At 50.1% G+C, this 17,692-nt stretch overlaps 1 protein-coding gene across 1 annotated transcript in view; it reads left to right on the forward strand.

Annotated features, from left to right (window-relative positions):
• Positions 1–9,274: 9,274 nt before the first annotated feature.
• SLC1A5 (solute carrier family 1 member 5) overlaps positions 9,275–17,692 on the forward strand; it is a 43,897-nt gene continuing 35,479 nt past the window's right edge. Inside the window, exon 1 of the mRNA XM_028742150.2 lies at positions 9,275–10,216. Within this exon, the coding sequence (XP_028597983.2) occupies positions 9,684–10,216 (533 nt within the window). The 5' untranslated portion in view covers positions 9,275–9,683. The remainder of the gene's footprint in view (positions 10,217–17,692) is intronic.

A 17,692-nucleotide genomic window follows, 5' to 3' on the forward strand; every position in this document is an offset into this window, starting at 1 on the left:
AAGCATGCCTTCAGCGTGATCCAGAGCTGACGCTTCCTTCAAAATTAAGCCCTGAATGGAGCTCTTCTGTTCTTAATTGTATCAGCGTCCGTTCCAAGGCCTCCCAGACATTTAGGTCCTGTGGATCATTATCCACCTCCTTCACCCCACCGCTCCAAAGCGCTGCAAGTCACGGCTTGGCAAGCGGGGCATGATGAGACTGATGTTCTCAAGTGATAAAGGATCCTCAGCGCCCGTGTTTTTCAAGAGGAATCTTGCAAGAGCATGCACCCTAGCATAATAGCTTTATAAGAGAGGGGCAAAACGTACAGTTGAGGTGATGATGAAAGGGCATGTCTGAGGTTTAATTTCCTCTATCTCTCCATCCCTGTGGGTGCCATAGCACTGGGAAGGCAGAAGGCCATGAAGAACAAGAATCAGTTGCAGAAGGAGAGGCGTCCTATCAGGGAAGGAGCTTTGCCACTGTTGTGTGACTAGTGGTGGGCACCCCCCCCCCAAAAAAAACGCCTCTCCTGTTTAAACAAGGCATAATTGAGATGAATGTTCTTCTTGCGGAGAAAATTTCCTTGTCCCCGGAGCTAGGGCAGAGCCGGTAATTATGAAGCTATGGTGTAATTATCGTGAGAATGTGGGCAATTAGGCAAGCGCAGGCCTTTCTGGAGCTCCTGACATTCACGCCTCGACGGAATGATCTGGCAAGGCTGACCATGGCCTGGGGAGAAGATGTCCCAAATAAACCTCTCCTCCTCCTCCTCCTCTTCCTCTCTCTGCTTGAATGAATGCTTCACATTTCAGGGCTCTTCCAACAAAGCCCTTTAAGTGCTCAGCAGGTGAATCAGGAGAGAAGGAGATCCAACCAGTACCAAAGCCTGGAGTCTCCTTGAGCTAAATGTGGAAAAAAAATCCCATCCAGGCATCCTTTCTCTTGGGCCTTCGTGATGATGTGTTCATGATGGTGTTCCGTATGTCATATGCAGTCTCACTTTCAATCTTCTTTGCACCTGCAAATGTTTCCATCAAGTGTGTGCCCTGCGACTTCCTCCTGAAACTTTTTATACTATAAATCAGACTTCCTCAACCTCATTCCTCCAGATGATTTTAAACTACAATTCCCATCATCCCTGACCACTGGTCCTGCTAGCTAGGGATCATGGGAGTTGTAGGCCAAAAACATCTGGAGGGCCAAGGCTGAGGAAGCCTTATATAAATATTCCCGGGGTTTTCTTGGTCTTGCCAGTGTGGTGTAGTGGTTAAGAGCGGTAGTCTCGTAATCTGGGGAACCGGGTTCGCGTCTCCGCTCCTCCACATGCAGCTTCTGGGTGACCTTGGGCCAGTCACACTTCTCTGAAGTCTCTCAGCCTCACTCACCTCACAGAGTGTTTGTTGTGGGGGAGGAAGGGAAAGGAGAATGTTAGCCGCTTTGAGACTCCTCAGGGTCGTTATAAAGCGGGATATCAAACCCAAACTCTTCTTCTTCTTCTTGCTTTTGTTGTGCTGTAGCGCAAGGGTGCTCCTCTGGATGGCAATAATGCAGTAACACTGGTGAAGCATTGAAGAACAGCTAATGATGTGTGGACGGTCCAGCACAAGCACCCCAAACTCAGCCCTCCAGATGTTTGGGGACTACAATAATAATAATTTATTATTTGTACCCCGCCCATCTGGCTGGGTTTCCCCAGCCACTCTGGGCGGCTTCCCAAAAAAATATTAAAACACTCTAATACATCAAACATTAAAAGCTTCCCTGAACAGGGCTGCCTTCAGATGTCTTCTAAAAGTCTGGTAGTTGTTGTTCTCCTTGACATCTGGTGGGAGGGCATTCCTCAGGCCGGGCGCCACTACCGAGAAGGCCCTCTGCCTGGTTCCCTGTAACTTGGCTTCTCGCAGTGAGGGAACCGCCAGAAGGCCCTCGGCGCTAGACCTCAGTGTCCAGGTAGAATGATGGGGGTGGAGACGCTCCTTCAGGTATACAGGACCGAGGCCGTTTAGGGCTTTAAAGGTCAGCACCAACACTTTGTATTGTGCTCGGAAAAGTACTGGGAGCCAAAGTAGGTCTTTCAAGACCAGTGTTATGTGGTCTCGGTGGCCTCTCCCAGTAACCAGTCTAGCTGCCGCGTTCTGGATTAGTTGTAGTTTCCGGGTCACCTTCAAAGGTAGCCCCACGTAGAGCGCATGGCAGTAGTCCAAGCGGGAGATAACCAGAGCATGCACCACTCTGCACAACTCCCATGATGATCCCTAGCTAACAGGACCAGTGGTCAGGGGTGATGGGAATTGTAGTCCCAAAATCATCTGGAGGGCTGAGTTTGGGGATGCCTGGTCCAGCATAATGACATGTTGCATAACGCACCCACCCAAAAATTCACCAATCTGGAGGGAACCAAAACCATATTTTCTTAACAGAAGACCATCCCTGCTCAATCAGGCCAATGGCCCAAGTAGTCCAGGATCCTGCTCTCAGTGTGGCCAACCAGGTGCCTGGATTTAGCACAAGAGACCTCTTTGCAAGATCAGAAGCTGCCATGCTGGGGAACTCCTTCTGGAGAGAATAACGAAGGCACTTGTAAGCCTCTTAACGTGTCGCTTAATGAGGTATGAGGTTGCCAGTTCACCCTTCCAATTTCTCATTTACAGGCTGGGGTTCACAAGGTCCAGTGTCTTCTGTGAGTGACCCTGGATTTGGCCAAGCCTGGAGGACAGAAAAGGTCGCCGTGCAAAAGCTACGTGCGTGGAATACATCCACCTGGCAAGGGCTCTGCAGCTTTTAATTAACAAGCAACGGATGTTTCTCGTTAATAACAAATCAGAAGGCTGACCTGTCGGTGTTCTGCGAGGCCGTTTTCAGAAAGTGCACCCAGCACACCCCACCGTTCTGTGATAATTTTTCGCAGGATTAAGGGGAGGAGACTTGCTGACTGAAGACATAGTTCATCCATACTGCTGAGAGAGCAGGAATCCCAGAACCAAACAACATTTTCTTCTGCAGGAAAATGGGGCAGAGTGGAAAAGAGAGATGGAATAACGCTACCAGAAAAGCTTCTCACTCCTCTTCCCTTGGGAGGTGCCCACAGGAAGAAGAAGAGTTTGGATTTGATATCCCGCTTTCTCACTACCCTAAAGGTACCCCTGCCCGTACGGGCCAGTCTTGACAGACTCTGGGGTTGTGTGCCCATCTCACTTAAGAGGCCGGGGGCCAGCGCTGTCCAGAGACACTTCCGGGTCACGTGGCCAGCGTGACAAGCTGCATCTGGCAAGCCAGCGCAGCACACGGAAACGCCGTTTACCTTCCCGCTAGTAAGCGGTCCCTATTTATCTACTTGCAGCCGGGGGTGCTTTCGAACTGCTAGGTTGGCAGGCGCTGGGACCGAGCAACGGGAGTGCACCCCGCCGCGGGGATTCGAACCGCCGACCTTTCGATCGGCAAGCCCTAGGCACTGAGGCTTTTACCCACAGCGCCACCCGCGTCCCTCTCACTACCCTAAGGAGTCTCAAACCGGCTAACAATCTCCTTTCCCTTCCTCACCCACAACAAACACTCTGTGAGGTGAGTGAGGCTGAGAGACTTCAGAGACCTAGCCCTAGGTCACCCAGCAGCTGCATGTGGAGGAGCGGGGAAGCAAACCCAGTTCACCAGATTACGAGTCCACCGCTCTTAACCACTACACCACACTGGCTCTCAAGGGGGCTGCCTCTTGGGCTTCCACTGCCTTAGATGGCTGCCTTAGGTAGCCCGGCCACGACTGTAGTCCCAACACATCTGGAGGGTACCACATTGGCTAACCCTGACTTGAGGCATATCCAGGTCAAATTATTTCATTTGAATGCTAGTTTAATGTAATGTGGTGAAGGCTCTAAAAAGAGACACTAATGCTTCCTCCTTGAAATATGGTTCCCAGAATTTCCTAGGGAGAGGAATGCTTATTCATTCAGTTTAGATGTGTACTTTAGACATGGCCATATGTGTTGGAACCCAGGATCTGTAATATTCACGATGCTGCTGCTGTCCCTCTCTTCTGCCAGCCAGCGGTGTAGCGTGGGTTGTCAGCACCCGGGGCAAGGCAAGTAATTTGCGCCCCCTAACCCGGGGCAAGGCAAGTAATTTGCGCCCCCTAACCCCTAACCTGCCGCCGCTGCCAGCTTCTTCTTGCTGCCGCCTGGGCTGGGGTATTTACGGTAAGGTAGCCACGGCGGCGGCGGTGGCGGGTCCGTGTCAGGTGATCTGAGGCGAGTTGCCACTGGCGCTGCCGCCCAAACGATGCCGCTTGCCCGGAGGAGGAGGAGGGCAGAGAGGCGAGGAAAATGCAACATGGCCCAGCAGCTGCAGCGGCGGCGGGGCTGTGAGGAGGGGCTGCCTGGCGCGCCCTCCCCGGCCCTGACGCGCGGGGACCGCGGCGAGCGCTGAGAGCCGCTGCCAGCTCGTCGGTTCCACGTGACATGGGGCTCTGCTACAGCCTGCGCCTGAGGCTCTTCGGCGACTCCGGAGGCGGCGAGCACGCCCCCCCCCAGATGTTGCGCCCGGTGCGGCCGGCCCCCCCTGCACCCCCCACGCTACGCCACTGCTGCCAGCTCTTCATCACTCCTCTAAACAGTTGCTTCTCAGTCTCCCAAATTGCTCATGTTTTTCTCCAGAACTCACAGGTGTGTTCCTTTCTGATGGCCTCAACAATTCAAAATGGGAATTTTTTTGAGAAGAATGCAGAACTGAAAGCTGTCATTGGAGTGTTCGGGCTGGGTTGACAGAAGGGAGGTTATTGCAGCCTTGTGCTCTTGGGGAGTATTTTCCAGCACCTCTTGCTGAGTTCACAAGTAAACTCCTCTTCGGAAGGATATAGATAACCAAGAAGTCAGGGTCTAAGATTACCAGCTATATAAAGGAGGTGGTTGCGTAATACGTGGAAGGGAAATGAGTCCTAGCCGAAGCACATGGCTTCAATATGATTTAACCTGTGCAAGATGTATATAGGGAATTAGAATTATTATTTTTTAGTTTTACTATATACAGTGGTACCTCGGGTTACAGACGCTTCAGGTTACATACGCTTCAGGTTACAGACTCCGCTAACCCAGAAATAGTGCTTCAGGTTAAGAACTTTGCTTCAGGGTGAGAACAGAAATCGTGCTCCGGCGGCACGGCAGCAACAGGAGACCCCATTAGCTAAAGTGGTGCTTCAGGTTAAGAACAGTTTCAGGTTAAGTACGGACCTCGGAACGAATTAAGTACTTAACCCGAGGTACCACTGTATATGCCAAGTATATATGCAAATAATTTTTCAGAAAGGGAGCAGGTAGAAAATAGATTATACAATGTTTAGCACAGTACTTATTGACAAACTCATCCATATGATTCAGTCTTGTTCCGCTACAACAATAAGAGTCTCTAACAGTCCATAAGTGTGTGTGGTTTCCACCCCCAATGAGAATTTATAATAAGAAATTTCATTAGCATCATCATGATGCTAGACGGCAGCCTATCAAAAAGTTCCGGCCCATTTTGGTTCCTGATTGGCTAGAACTCCACAGGCAGTTAGGTTCCACCTCCTACATCTTTTTTTGATACATCTCCCCACAGAACTACAATTCCCAGAGTGAAACCACTCTGGGAATTGTAGCTCTGTGAGGAGGGGGAGGGAGCCTCCTTACAACTCTCAGCACCCTTAACAAACTACATTTCCCAGGATTCTCTGGGGTGGGGGGAGCTGCAACTGTTTAAAGTGGCACGATGGGGCCTTCATGTGCTTTTGTGCATCTCCTATAAATTATCAGTGGGCTTTGCACTTTGTGGGATGGTACATGCCCCATATGCCTGTTGTCTTTGTCCATGGAGTTTTCTTGGCAGGGATAATGGAGTGGCTTGCCGGTTCCTGCTCCAGGTGGATCACGTTTAGTCAAAACTCTCCACTATGACCTGTCCATCTTGGGCGGCCTTGCACGGCATAGCTCATAGCTTCTCTGAGTTGTTCAGGCCCCTTCGCCACGACAAGGCAGTGATCCATGAAGGAAGAAGAAGGCTGATCGCCGAAGAATTGATGCTTTTGTTTTATGGTGCTGGAGGAGACTCTTGAGAGTCCCATGGACTGCAAGAAGATCAAACCTCTCCATTCTGAAGGAAATCAGCCCTGAGTGCTCACTGGAAGGACAGATCATGAAGCTGAGGCTCCAAGACTTTGGCCACCTCATGAGAAGAGAAGACTCCCTGGAAAAGACCCTGATGCTGGGAAAGATGGAGGGCACAAGGAGAAGGGGAGGACAGAGGACGAGATGGTTGGACAGTGTTTTTGAAGCTACCAGCATGAGTTTGACCAAACTGTGGGAGGCAGTGGAAGACAGGAGTGCCTGGCGTGCTCTGGTCCAGGGGGTCACGAAGAGTCGGACACGACTAAACAACAACAACATGCCACATAAACAAGAGCCAACTTTTCTGGGCTTGTGTGCAGATACGCAAACCAGAGACACTCTTGTGGGTACCACAGAAACATACATATCACATCAAAGCACGTCCTATTCTCTGGGTTACAACAGAATGCTTCTTTCAAGCTTAACTCACCAGGAAAGTCCTCTCAGGGCACCCGTGGGCACCATAATGGTAGTCTCCGAACTGGGTGTTCCTATTGCCCTTAATTATACCCCAACTCCACCTGAGTCAGCCTCACCTTGCCTGGATCATTGCCATGATCGATTAAGGACATGACACTTAGAATCATAGAATTGTAGAGTTTGGAGGGACCCCGAGGGGACCCAGTCCAGGGGTCAGCAAACTTACTGCACCTCAGACTGGTGTCTCCAGCGCCAATCGCGCAGCGGGCCGGAGGGCGGGGGAGCGCGCGCCCAAACGCATGTGCACACGCTATTTCTGGCACACTTCCAGGTCAGAGGAGCACCAGAGATAGCTTGTGTGCATGTGCACAGGCCTCCTCCGACCCGGATGTGCACCAGAAATAACGCCTGTGCATGCGCATAAGCTATTCCAGTGTTCCTCCAACCCGGAAGTGGGCAGCCGCACAGCGTAGTGCCGGTAAGAGTGGGCGGTGGCAGCGGGCATCGCTGCAGGCCAGATAAACAAGTCCCTCGGGCCTTCTCCGGCCCAGAGACCTTAGTTTGGGGACCCCTGATCCAGTCCAACCCCCTGAAATGCAGGAGTATGCAGCTGTCCCATATGGCGATCAAACCTGCAACTTTGGCATTATCACTGTTAAGTTGTGGGTGAACATATCAGACGACACAGCAATTCTTGAAACAGCTCTTGTTTATTCACAGGCCAGAACTGAACTGAAGTGTTCAGCCAGCCTGCTTATATAGAGCTCCAGTACAACACAACTGTAACAATTTTCCGTAACTATCCAATCCCTAAATGTCACTTTCAATCCCTTATTTGCATATGTGGACCTGAGTGAAAACTATCTACACTATCCCCCTGCTAGCCCAGGGTGAGAACTTCAGTACATAACAATCACCCCCAACTTATCCAGGCTGGCTTGAAAGACAGGCCTCTGCCTCCAAAAGCTTACAACCCAAATTTCACCAAGAGGCAGGGGGAGAGAGGCAAAGGGTAACACGGGGAAAATATGAACCCGTGCAGTTTCACGCCCGTTGTTTCTGCAGAAACCGAGGAAGAAGGGCTGAATGAAAATGTTGCAATGTAGGAGGAGAACAGCAAGCATAGCCTGGAGCATTGAAGTCGGGCTCTTGCATTGCAACAGAGGCGCTGCCATGGGGCTGCTCTTTCCTTTGGTGTCTGGGAGCCAGGTGAAGCAAGATGTTCTGGGCAATCCTGTGGGAGGAGGCCGGACAGCAGCTCCTGCCCACGTCAGCGCTGACCTTCCAGAAAACTCAACGGGGGAAGTTTGAGAAGGGAGAACGTATTGTAGTCAATAAACTCTTTGCTGCTTCAGCCGTTTTGTTCAGATTGCATTTTAAGGAGCGGGATTAAAGGTTTTAGGACCCGCTTCTCACAGGGTATCTGGCTGCTTTGGGACTACAGTTCCCATCATCCCTGACCGCTGGCATTGATGGCTATTCCACAGCTTCGCTCTGCCCTGGGGATCCCACCCAGGGTGACCTCATCCGCATGGTCACTCTCCTACGTCAGACTGTCTGGCTCTCCTCTAACTTCAGCAGGGTCTGGTGCAGCTTGTGTGGCCAGCAGTCAGGGACGATGGGAGTTGTAGTCCACAAAATCTGTGGGTGGGCTAGTATTGCCACTAGACAAAGTTTCAATAATTTCCGGTGAGCTGCTTTTCCAACTCGCTTGTTGGACTCTCTGTATACCGGAGAGGCTGGAAAATCAGTATACAAAATCCTTGCTATGATATTCTGTTTTTATTTATTACATTTATATCCCATCCACAATGGTTACTGTTAAGTTGTGGGTGAACATATCAGACGACACAGCGATTCTTCAAACAGCTCTTGTTTATTCACAGGCCAGAACAGAACTGCTATATAAGCAGCCAGCCTGCTTATATAGAGCTCCACTACAACGCAACAGTAACCACTTTCTGTAACTATCCAATCACTGAACGTCACTTTCAATCCCTCATTTGCATATGTGGACCTGAGTGAAAACTATCTACAGTATCCCCCTGCTGGCCCAGGGTGAGAACTTCAGTATATAACAGTTACTAGCCATGGGTATGCATTACGCCCCTGAATACAAGTTGCTGGGAACTACAAGTGAGGAAGTGTTAGTGTTGCACTCAGGTCCTGCTTACGGGTTTCACACACGCATCTGGTTGGCTCAGGATGCTGGTCTAGGCAGGTTTTTGACCTGATCCAACATGGCTGCCCTTATGCTAAGTGTGCAACTGATAAACCTGCCCATGGAAGAGGGAGCTTCCCTCACCCTTTGAATAATATGTTTATAGAAATGTTGTTGTTCACATTAATGACTTTCTGGTATGCAGGGTGGGTAGGCCAGGTAGTTAGTTAGCCTAAGTTAATTAACTCAGAGCTGCGGGGAGGGGCCTCCTTTTTTGCGCGGTCTAACCACCGGCTGAGGCAACATCCCTGAGGTAAAAAGAAGCGCAAAAGGCCTGTTGGGCGGGAAACCTCGTCAGAGGCTCATTGGGCCGCCCATCCCCACCAATCCCCGCCCATTTTTCCCCTCCTAAAGAATATGACGTCAAAGAGACTCCGCCCCCTTTCCCCCCTCGTCGCTGGTAGGGAACACTTTATATCGATCGCGCCCCGCCCTTCATGACGTATATCCCCTTCATCCAACCCGGTGCCGAATTTCAGGAGCCACCGCCCACGTCCCCGCCCAGAAGGGGCGTGTCCTCCCAGCAAAGAGAAGAGCCGCATGGGCACTGCCCCGGCACTTCCCGCGTGGCGGAGAGCGGAGCCGGGTCCGTTCAGCGGGGGATCTGGGCGGCCACGTGGAAATCGGACCCGCAGTGGTTTAAAGGAACTTCCCTGGGGAGGAGACTGAAGCAGCAGCAGCACGAGGAATCCACTGGATCCCGCTTGACCCACCTGATCTGGCCGAGGGAACCCCCCACCTGGTTCCGCGTGGCGCTTATTCCATTGTGCACCAAATCGCACCCTGATTTTGGGAAGTTTATCCGTGGGAACTTGGCCGCAGCTGCAGCTTCTTTCTCAAGAAATTCCTTATTTGGTGCATTTTACCAGATCTCTTTCCATTTCCGCCTTATTTTATTTTTTTTGTGCGTGCTTTTAATTGCCCCGCGATGGCGGCGGAGAAATTCCCCGGCGCCTCCAACGGGAGCATCGGGGCTCCGGCGCACGTCGGAGTGGAGGTCCCCGAGGGCGGCGGCAAGAGCAGCCTGGGCGCGTCCCGCCTGCGGAGCTGCCTGCGGGCCAACCTGCTGGTGCTGCTGACGGTGGCCGGGGTGGTGGCGGGCGTGGTGGTGGGGCTCGGGGTGCGGCAGCTGCCGGGCGGCGGGCTGAGCCGCGTGGACATCCTGCTCTTCTCCTTCCCCGGGGAGCTGCTGCTGCGCTTGCTGAAGATGATCATCTTGCCGCTGGTGGTCTGCAGCCTGGTGGCGGGCGCCGCCAGCCTGGACCCGGCTGCCTTGGGGCGCTTGGGCGGCTGGGCGATGCTCTTCTTCCTGCTCACCACCCTGCTGGCGTCCTCCATCGGCGTCGCCCTGGCCTTCATCATCAAGCCCGGAGAGGGGGCGTCGGCCCCCAAGCTCTTCGGCGACGAGGCGGCCGTGCCCGAGGCCAAGCAAGTGGTCGACTCCTTCCTCGACCTCATCAGGTGAGCGGGGAAGGGGGATTCGGGTTTCTGCAGGCGTCGCATGCTCAGAGGCACTCTTGGAATCGTAGAGGTGGAAGGGATCCCCTGCAAAACAGGAACCCTGCGAACAACCGCCCCTGGCTGGGCTCGATCCGTCAACCTTCTGGTTAACAAAGTACAGTGGTACCTCGGGTTACATACGCTTCAGGTTACATATGCTTCAGGTTACACACTCCGCTAACCTAGAAATAGTGCTTCAGGTTAAGAACTTTGCTTCAGGATAAGAACAGAAATCGGGCTCCGGCAGTGTGGCGGCAGCAGGAGGCCCCATTAGCTAAAGCGGTGCTTCAGGTTAAGAACAGTTTCAGGCTAAGTACGGACCTCCGGAACGAATTAAGTACTTAGCCGGAGGTACCACTGTATAGCTTACACTGCATTTTATACTTTGTACAATTGCACATTTCAGCAAACCAAAGCAGTCATCTAACTCTGGAAAGGAGCAATTAATTTTAAAGGGAATATCGCCTGTACATCTATGGCCAGAAGGCAGCGACGAAAACCCAGTGTGAGGAACGGGATAGCGCTTCCCCATTGGCACTCCTGTTTGTCCAGTGTTGGTGCTGTCGTCCACCGTCCAGGAGGAACGCCGTCAAGGCTGAACCCGGGGGTTAAAGCCACACGTGGCAGGAGCAGTTAACTGCATTTTAATGTGACGTGGTTTGTTACTTGCCACCTAGGCGGATCCTCCTGAGAAAGCCATGCCCCATGGGTAGTGTATTCTGAAAGCGGATAGTCGTGGTTGCTTTGCAGGCTGCGGTGCGTGTGAATATCAAAGGGTTTTTTTTAGGGCTTTGCATGTTAATCACTAGCCATAAAATCTTGACCATATAGTAGCTCGTGCACTTAACCAAGAGCCATCAAGCCTTACAGTGGGTTGCTAGTTATACAATTTGTAATTTGGATGCGTTCAGGGCGCTGTCTCTTTATTGCTTAAAATGCACCAATTCTCAATCAGTTAAAAAAAAAAGGGTACTGTATTCCAACTACAGTGGTACTCGGGTTACATACACTTCAGGTTACATACGCTTCAGGTTACATACTCCGCTAACCCAGAAATAGTGCTTCAGGTTAAGAACTTTGCTTCAGGATGAGAACAGAAATCGTGCTCTGGTGGTGCGGCAGCAGCGGGAGTCCCCATTAGCTAAAGTGGTGCTACAGGTTAAGAAGTTCAGGTTAAGAACGGACCTCCGGATCGAATTAAGTACTTAACCCGAGGTACCACTGTATTCCTGTTGGCCAAAATATGCATTACATTAGTGGAAACACAAGGAGCATGTGTTCATGCGTCTCCTCCCTCTTGTTTGTGGGACATGGCCCTGGAATGCTTCTTTTTAAAAAAAAACCCTGGGATGGTGTGTCATGCGAGGACAAACATTGCCTCTCTGTCTTCTCGCATTTTCTTGGATCTGTTTATTCCACCCTCCGTGTCACGCATGCCTTTATGAGCTGGAATATAATCCGGTGTAAGAGGATCGCATTTCTCCCAACCAACGGGAAAACCTCCCTGCCCCCTCCAGAGAACCAGAGGAAAGGGCCGAAATGTCTCAATCTGGGCTAAAATACGCCCTTCCAGAAAGGCCATTGGTCACAGGGTGTAGAGTACCCCCCCCCCCCCACCGATGGGGGTACAGAATGTTCTAAGATGGTCATCCTTCTCCGTCGTGGCTCTTTTCCCGCTCCCTTCCTGGCAGTTTTTGAAATAATGTCATCCTTTCTGACGAAAATGGAAATTTTGGACGGGTGCAGGAGTGGGAGGCCTGGAATGTGCCGGGATTAGGGTGGCGTCTGCATCTTCTTGCTGAATCCAGGGTGGTTGTGGTGGGCCTTCTCTGGGCAGTGTGAAAAGTGTGAAAAACACGTTGTCAGGGCAGAGATGGCTGTGGCAAAGAACAGCTGCTTCCGTTGCAGAGGGATGCGGAGACCTTGCGCCAGGTTTCTCTTCCCCTCATGCCCTCCAGATGTTTTCATCTACAACTCCCTTTGAGGCCTCAACCAGCACAGTGAGTCCAAAACATCTGGAGTAGCACCAGCTTAAGAGACTGCTGGTATACTGTTTTATTTGGTGGCAGAAAACATCTCATTATACACAATTGGCTGGTAGCCCCACTTGGAAAAGGAACTTGAAGGTATCGAATTGCCATTTCTGATTACGGGCCACTTCGGCAAAACTGGATGGCGGTCTTAGATTAGTAGTCTTCAACAGATGCAGGCCTTGTATTTGTGGACCCCATCCTTATTCTTTTAGCATACGGTGCGCCTGTTAGAAAGAAACTCGGATATATAAGCTAGGTGCCTTAGACTAAGGTTACAGTCACCAAAATGGAATGTCTAGCTGCCATTTTTGGGCGGCTCTTAAGTCTTATTTTTCCAAGGAAAGCCAGACTGCGGTTGATTCTCAGTTAAACATCTGGCTAGTTCAGAGGACAACCTTGGGTTAAGAACTTCGAGAACTTAAAAGAAGAAAAGTCACTTGATCCCGAGATAATCTACGTATATATTGGCCTATTCCTGATCTCTTCTTCTTAATAGTGACTGCTCCTGGCACCCAGGCATCTTCACTTGGTCGCAAGTACAGTGGTACCTCGGGTTAAGAACTTAATTCGTTCTGGAGGTCCATTCTTAACCTGAAACTGTGTTCTTAACCTGAGGTACCACTTTAGCTAATGGGGCTCCTTCTGCCGTGCTATTTCTGTTCTCATCCTGAGGCCAAGTTCTTAACCCAAGGTACTATTTCTGGGTTAGCGGAGTCTGTAACCTGAAGCGTCTGTAACCCGAGGTACCACTTTAGTTGAAAGCCAGACGCAAAATGCGCCTGGTTTAAAAGTCCTACGTCTCCATCACTGCTGCTCATCTGCAGGTCAGGAGAGCTGGTGGACTGAAGATGTCATCACCCAGAGCATGCCAGCTTTGTACTGAGTGCCTTGCGGGGTTAGTCCAAAGATCCATCGACTGGTTAAATGCCTCCTAGGAGTAATAGCAATCACCCAAAAGCTCATTCTGGGCTCATTCTGCCGAAGCAGTGCTTTCTTTGAATGCGTCTCCCCTGGGGAGGCGATTCTGGTTTACGTTGCAGGTCGCCTTTCATTGAAAATGCTCTCCCCTCCTCGCCCCCCCCCCCCCCGCTGCCCAATGCTAGTTGTGCTGCTGGTTGCTGTGGCAACCATGCAACGCTCATTTCCGCAGGTTTAATGATAGCTGTGCAAAGATAATACGGGACTAATCTCCAGGTCCTCTAGACAGATTTCCTCTTGTGGGAACCTGACAGGCAGAGGGGCGAGCATCTCCTGGGATGCTTGCCGACATTAACACTCACCTGGCAGGTAGTTGTGGCGTGTCCAAGACCTTTGCCAACTGGGCTGGCTTTCTGTCGCAGAGGGATTTAACAACAACAAAAAGCCCCATAAATGTGCAATTGCTGCAGTCTGTTCCACCACCTCATTCTGGTCATACACAGGCCAGGTTAGAATTGTTTTGAGGAAGCACAGATCCTCAATGGAATAGAACAGTCTTTCACAAAAGGACCCAAGTTCAGTCTTTGTATCGCTGGTTAAAAATAGAATCGAGCATCAGGTGATGAAGATGTTTTCTGCCCGAGAGCCCGAAGAGCTGCAATAATGGTGTGTTTGTGTCACCACGCCAGATAGAAAATTACGAGAACCACCTTCTTTTTCTTTATCTGACCTGGATCTTGGAGGCACTGGAACATCCTGTCCATGCGTAAAACAGATTTATTTTTTATCTCATATTCTTTATTGAAAGATAAAAGAATACATAATGACATGCAGACAGGGTAAGATAAGATACAAAAAAGAAGAAAGGAAGAAAAGAAATACGTAGTAGAAAACAGAACAGCACAGCAACAAATGTATATATTACAAGAAAAGGTTATTGTAGTTACCCAGACCATAAGCTAATACAGTATTTATATAACAGATTTTTTTGGCTACAGAGTACTTGAGAACTTGTGTAGAAATCCCTGCTCCCAGCCCAGACTACCAGCTGGAACTGACACCCCATGTGATGCATGCACAATAGATGGCCCAATGTTTTGTGATCGTGTGGGTTGTTCTCTTCCAGTTTTCCTCGCACTGTTGCAACCTCTGGGCACCTGCCACGGCAAAGCACTTGCCCGGGCGCTGTGCCCCGGAGACACAAAGTTCCAAGGAGCTGGGGAAAGCTAAGAAATAACAAGAACCAGTTCCCCCACTTCCTCTGCCCGGACACATGCTCCCAGTCCAGGATCTGTTGCAAGACCGTTTTTCCGCATAGCTTGGAGTTGTGGGTGCCACGTAGAGATAATTTCTACCCTCTCCAAGATGGGAATCTTTAATTTCAGGGCTGGCTGGGTTTTAACATCCCCCCCCCCGGGGGGGGGGTATAGAAGCCTTTTTATACCACCTGCCCATTACCAAATTTGGTATTCTGGTAACCCTTGCCCCCTACTTTCTTCCACCTCCTCCCCAAAAAACCCCTCTGTGCATGTAACAACAACCACAAACTAGACTGTTGCAGGAGAACGTGGACTGGTTGAATTGCCTTCCTTAACCTCCAGGATAATGGGGTTTCAGCTCATTTTCCACAACCGTTGGTCCTTTGGGCAGGGGCAGATGGGCTCTGGATTCCAAAATAATAATAATAATAATTTATTATTTGTACCCCGCCCATCTGGCTGGGTTTCCCCAGCCACTCTGGGCGGCTTCCATAGAAACCAAAGATACAGTAAAATATCACAGATTAAAAACTTCCCTGAACAGGGCTGCCTTAAGATGTCTTCTGAATGTCAGGTAGTTATTTATCGCTTTGACATCTGATGGGAGGGCGTTCCACAGGGCGGGCGCCACTACCAAGAAGGCCCTCTGCCTGGTTCCCTGTAGCTTTGCTTCTCGCAATGAGGGAACCGCCAGAAGGCCCTTGGCGCTGGACCTCAGCGTCCGGGCAGAACGATGGGGGTGGAGCATCTGGAAGGCACAAAAGCATTAGCAGGGTGATCTACAGCATCAAGCTATTGCCTCCACAAGCAGTGTCTTAATGCTGAAGAGAGAAAATCTAATAAAATTGTACCTCGGCTACCAGTTAACCTTGGTTGCACCTCTTTAGGGTCTCATACACAGAAGCATTTTGCCGCTCCCACATACAACAAGTGTTAGAAATTAGGCAGACGCGTTTTGCGACTGGCGCGGGTCCCATTGAGACCACGTGGAGGTCTCTGGACTGGGGAAAGCCAACCGTCACATAGAAAAGGATCTGAAATATTTCCCTCGAAGCTTGACTTTGTTTTGTTCTGGATTGTTTGGCTTGACGTTTCAATGTGCTGTAAGTCTCTTCGAGATCTGTTCTTTACAATACAAAGCTGCATAGAAATGGAGTTAAGAATAAGAATAAATTCCACTGTCTTTTAAAAACGAAGGACGCCCAGACGTTTGGTTGTGGTGACTGTAACCTAGGTTTAAGGTGCCGTTTGGCCATTGGTTTATATATCTGAGTTTCTAACACTGCATATGATACATGTGAACTCTGCCTTTGCCAACTTGGTGCCCTCTGGGTATTACAAGTCCCATCAATTGGAGTCCAGCAACACTTGGAGGGCACCAGGTTGAGGGTGCCTGGGTGGGAGCTCAACTGCATTCTTTACTGTGTATGCTTCTCCCCCCTCCCCCCGCTTAAAAAAATTGCACCATTTCTAATGCTCTAGCAAGCACAAGCCTTGAGGGGGGCAGTTCCCCTGCTTTTATCAATTTACCTGGCATTTCACACAAGTGGGGTAGCTTCCTCTCTCTACCTTTGCTCACCTTTGCTGAGTCAAAGATGTGACCCATGTCCAGCTTTTTCCCTTTGGACTATTTCCAGTTGAAGGAGAGACGATCTCATAAAGACGGTTGCCCTGCCTGCTTGCAAATAGGCTATTGACGTCGCCCTGCCTTAAGACCAGAGAGGTCATGCAGTTTCAATTGTTATATTGGCCACAATCCGATTGGTGTGTCCACCCTCCAAAACAGCTGCTTGCATCACTCCGGTGATAAGCCCAGAAAACCAGTTTTGTTCAGAATTTTGCCAAAATTCTGTATGGGGAAAGCTCTGCTCCCCATTTCTTTTTTTAATACTTTTTTTAAATTAACTTTCCCCTAACGTTTTCACATCAAATAGTTTTGTAAATTGACTTCCCACTCCCCACTTCAGCAGTGTTCTTACTCAAAACTTTTCTACGGCACTATATCTTTATTACACAAAGTTTCTCTATTACAGTTGTTTTGTCATTTTGCTTCCGTTGCTTCTATCTCCTACCCTGACCGCGATTTCGTTTGACTATAGTATATTTTTTTTAATAGTCCGAGAAAGGCCTCCATTCTTTTGTGAAATGTTCATCATTTTGATCTCTTAATTTCCCCGTCAGCTTTGCCATTTCTGCGTAGCCCCTGCTGTTTCTGAGCTCGAACGCTGCAGCTCTTTCAAAATAATTTGCCGCCATCAAATTTGGAAACTTGTCCTTTAAGAGCTTCCAGAAGAGGCGCCCCGATGCAGTCGTACCTTGGTTTTCAAACACCGCAGTTCTCAAACATTTTGGCTTCCAAACGCCGCAAACCCGGAAGTGACTGTTCCGGTTTGCGAACTATTTTGGGAAGCCAAACATCCCAGCGGGGCTTCCGATTGGCTGCCGAAGCTTCCTGCAGTGAATCAGAAGCCACACTTTGGTTTCCGAACAATTTGGAAGTCAAATGGACTTCTGGAACAGATTCCGTTCAACTTCCAAGCTACAGCTGTAGTCCGTTGCGTCAGAAGCGGTGGAGTTAAGAGATGCATGGAGTTAAATTTCTGCAAATGAAGTTACTTTGGCCTTGGGTTCACTTTTGGTCTAAGCTGGTGATAAAGCAGAATAATAGAATTGTCACTTGTGCTTTTGATAAGCTTGAGCTGCAGGAGAGCTAAACCCCTTGCTATACGAGGCAGAGATGGGAGGGAGAGCTTTTATTAATGCTGACATTGAGCTTGAGCCAGGTTAGTCCTCTGCCTCTGCCACTCTGGGGGAACAAAGAGGGTGTCTTTCAGGTTGACCTCAATCTGGGGCTCCCCGTTTGTGGGTGGAGCTGTATCGACTGATTACTGCTGTGGGTGGAAATCCAGTTTTCCGCTGTGACCTACCAGTGGAAATCCAGTTTTCTGCTGTGACCTTCCAGAACCTGGGGTAATGCTGAGCGACTCTGAATCGAGCCATTGTGGATGGATGGAGGAAGCTGGCAGTGGTTACGTAAAGGCTCTGGCTGCAGAGAAACAGGATCTTTCCGGGGGCAGAGAAGACCGCTCAGCGAAAGGGGTGGGTTTTGCCAGGCATTCCTGGGAGCAGGAATGCTATTTGGAGATCCTAACGCAGCCTAGTGCCCTCTGGCGCAGCTGGCTGAGAATTATAGTTTGTTAAAGCCATGGTTTTCCCAGTAGTGATGT

This window comes from Podarcis muralis, chromosome 7 (genome assembly GCF_964188315.1).
Source record: "Podarcis muralis chromosome 7, rPodMur119.hap1.1, whole genome shotgun sequence".
Classification (NCBI taxonomy): domain Eukaryota; kingdom Metazoa; phylum Chordata; class Lepidosauria; order Squamata; family Lacertidae; genus Podarcis; species Podarcis muralis.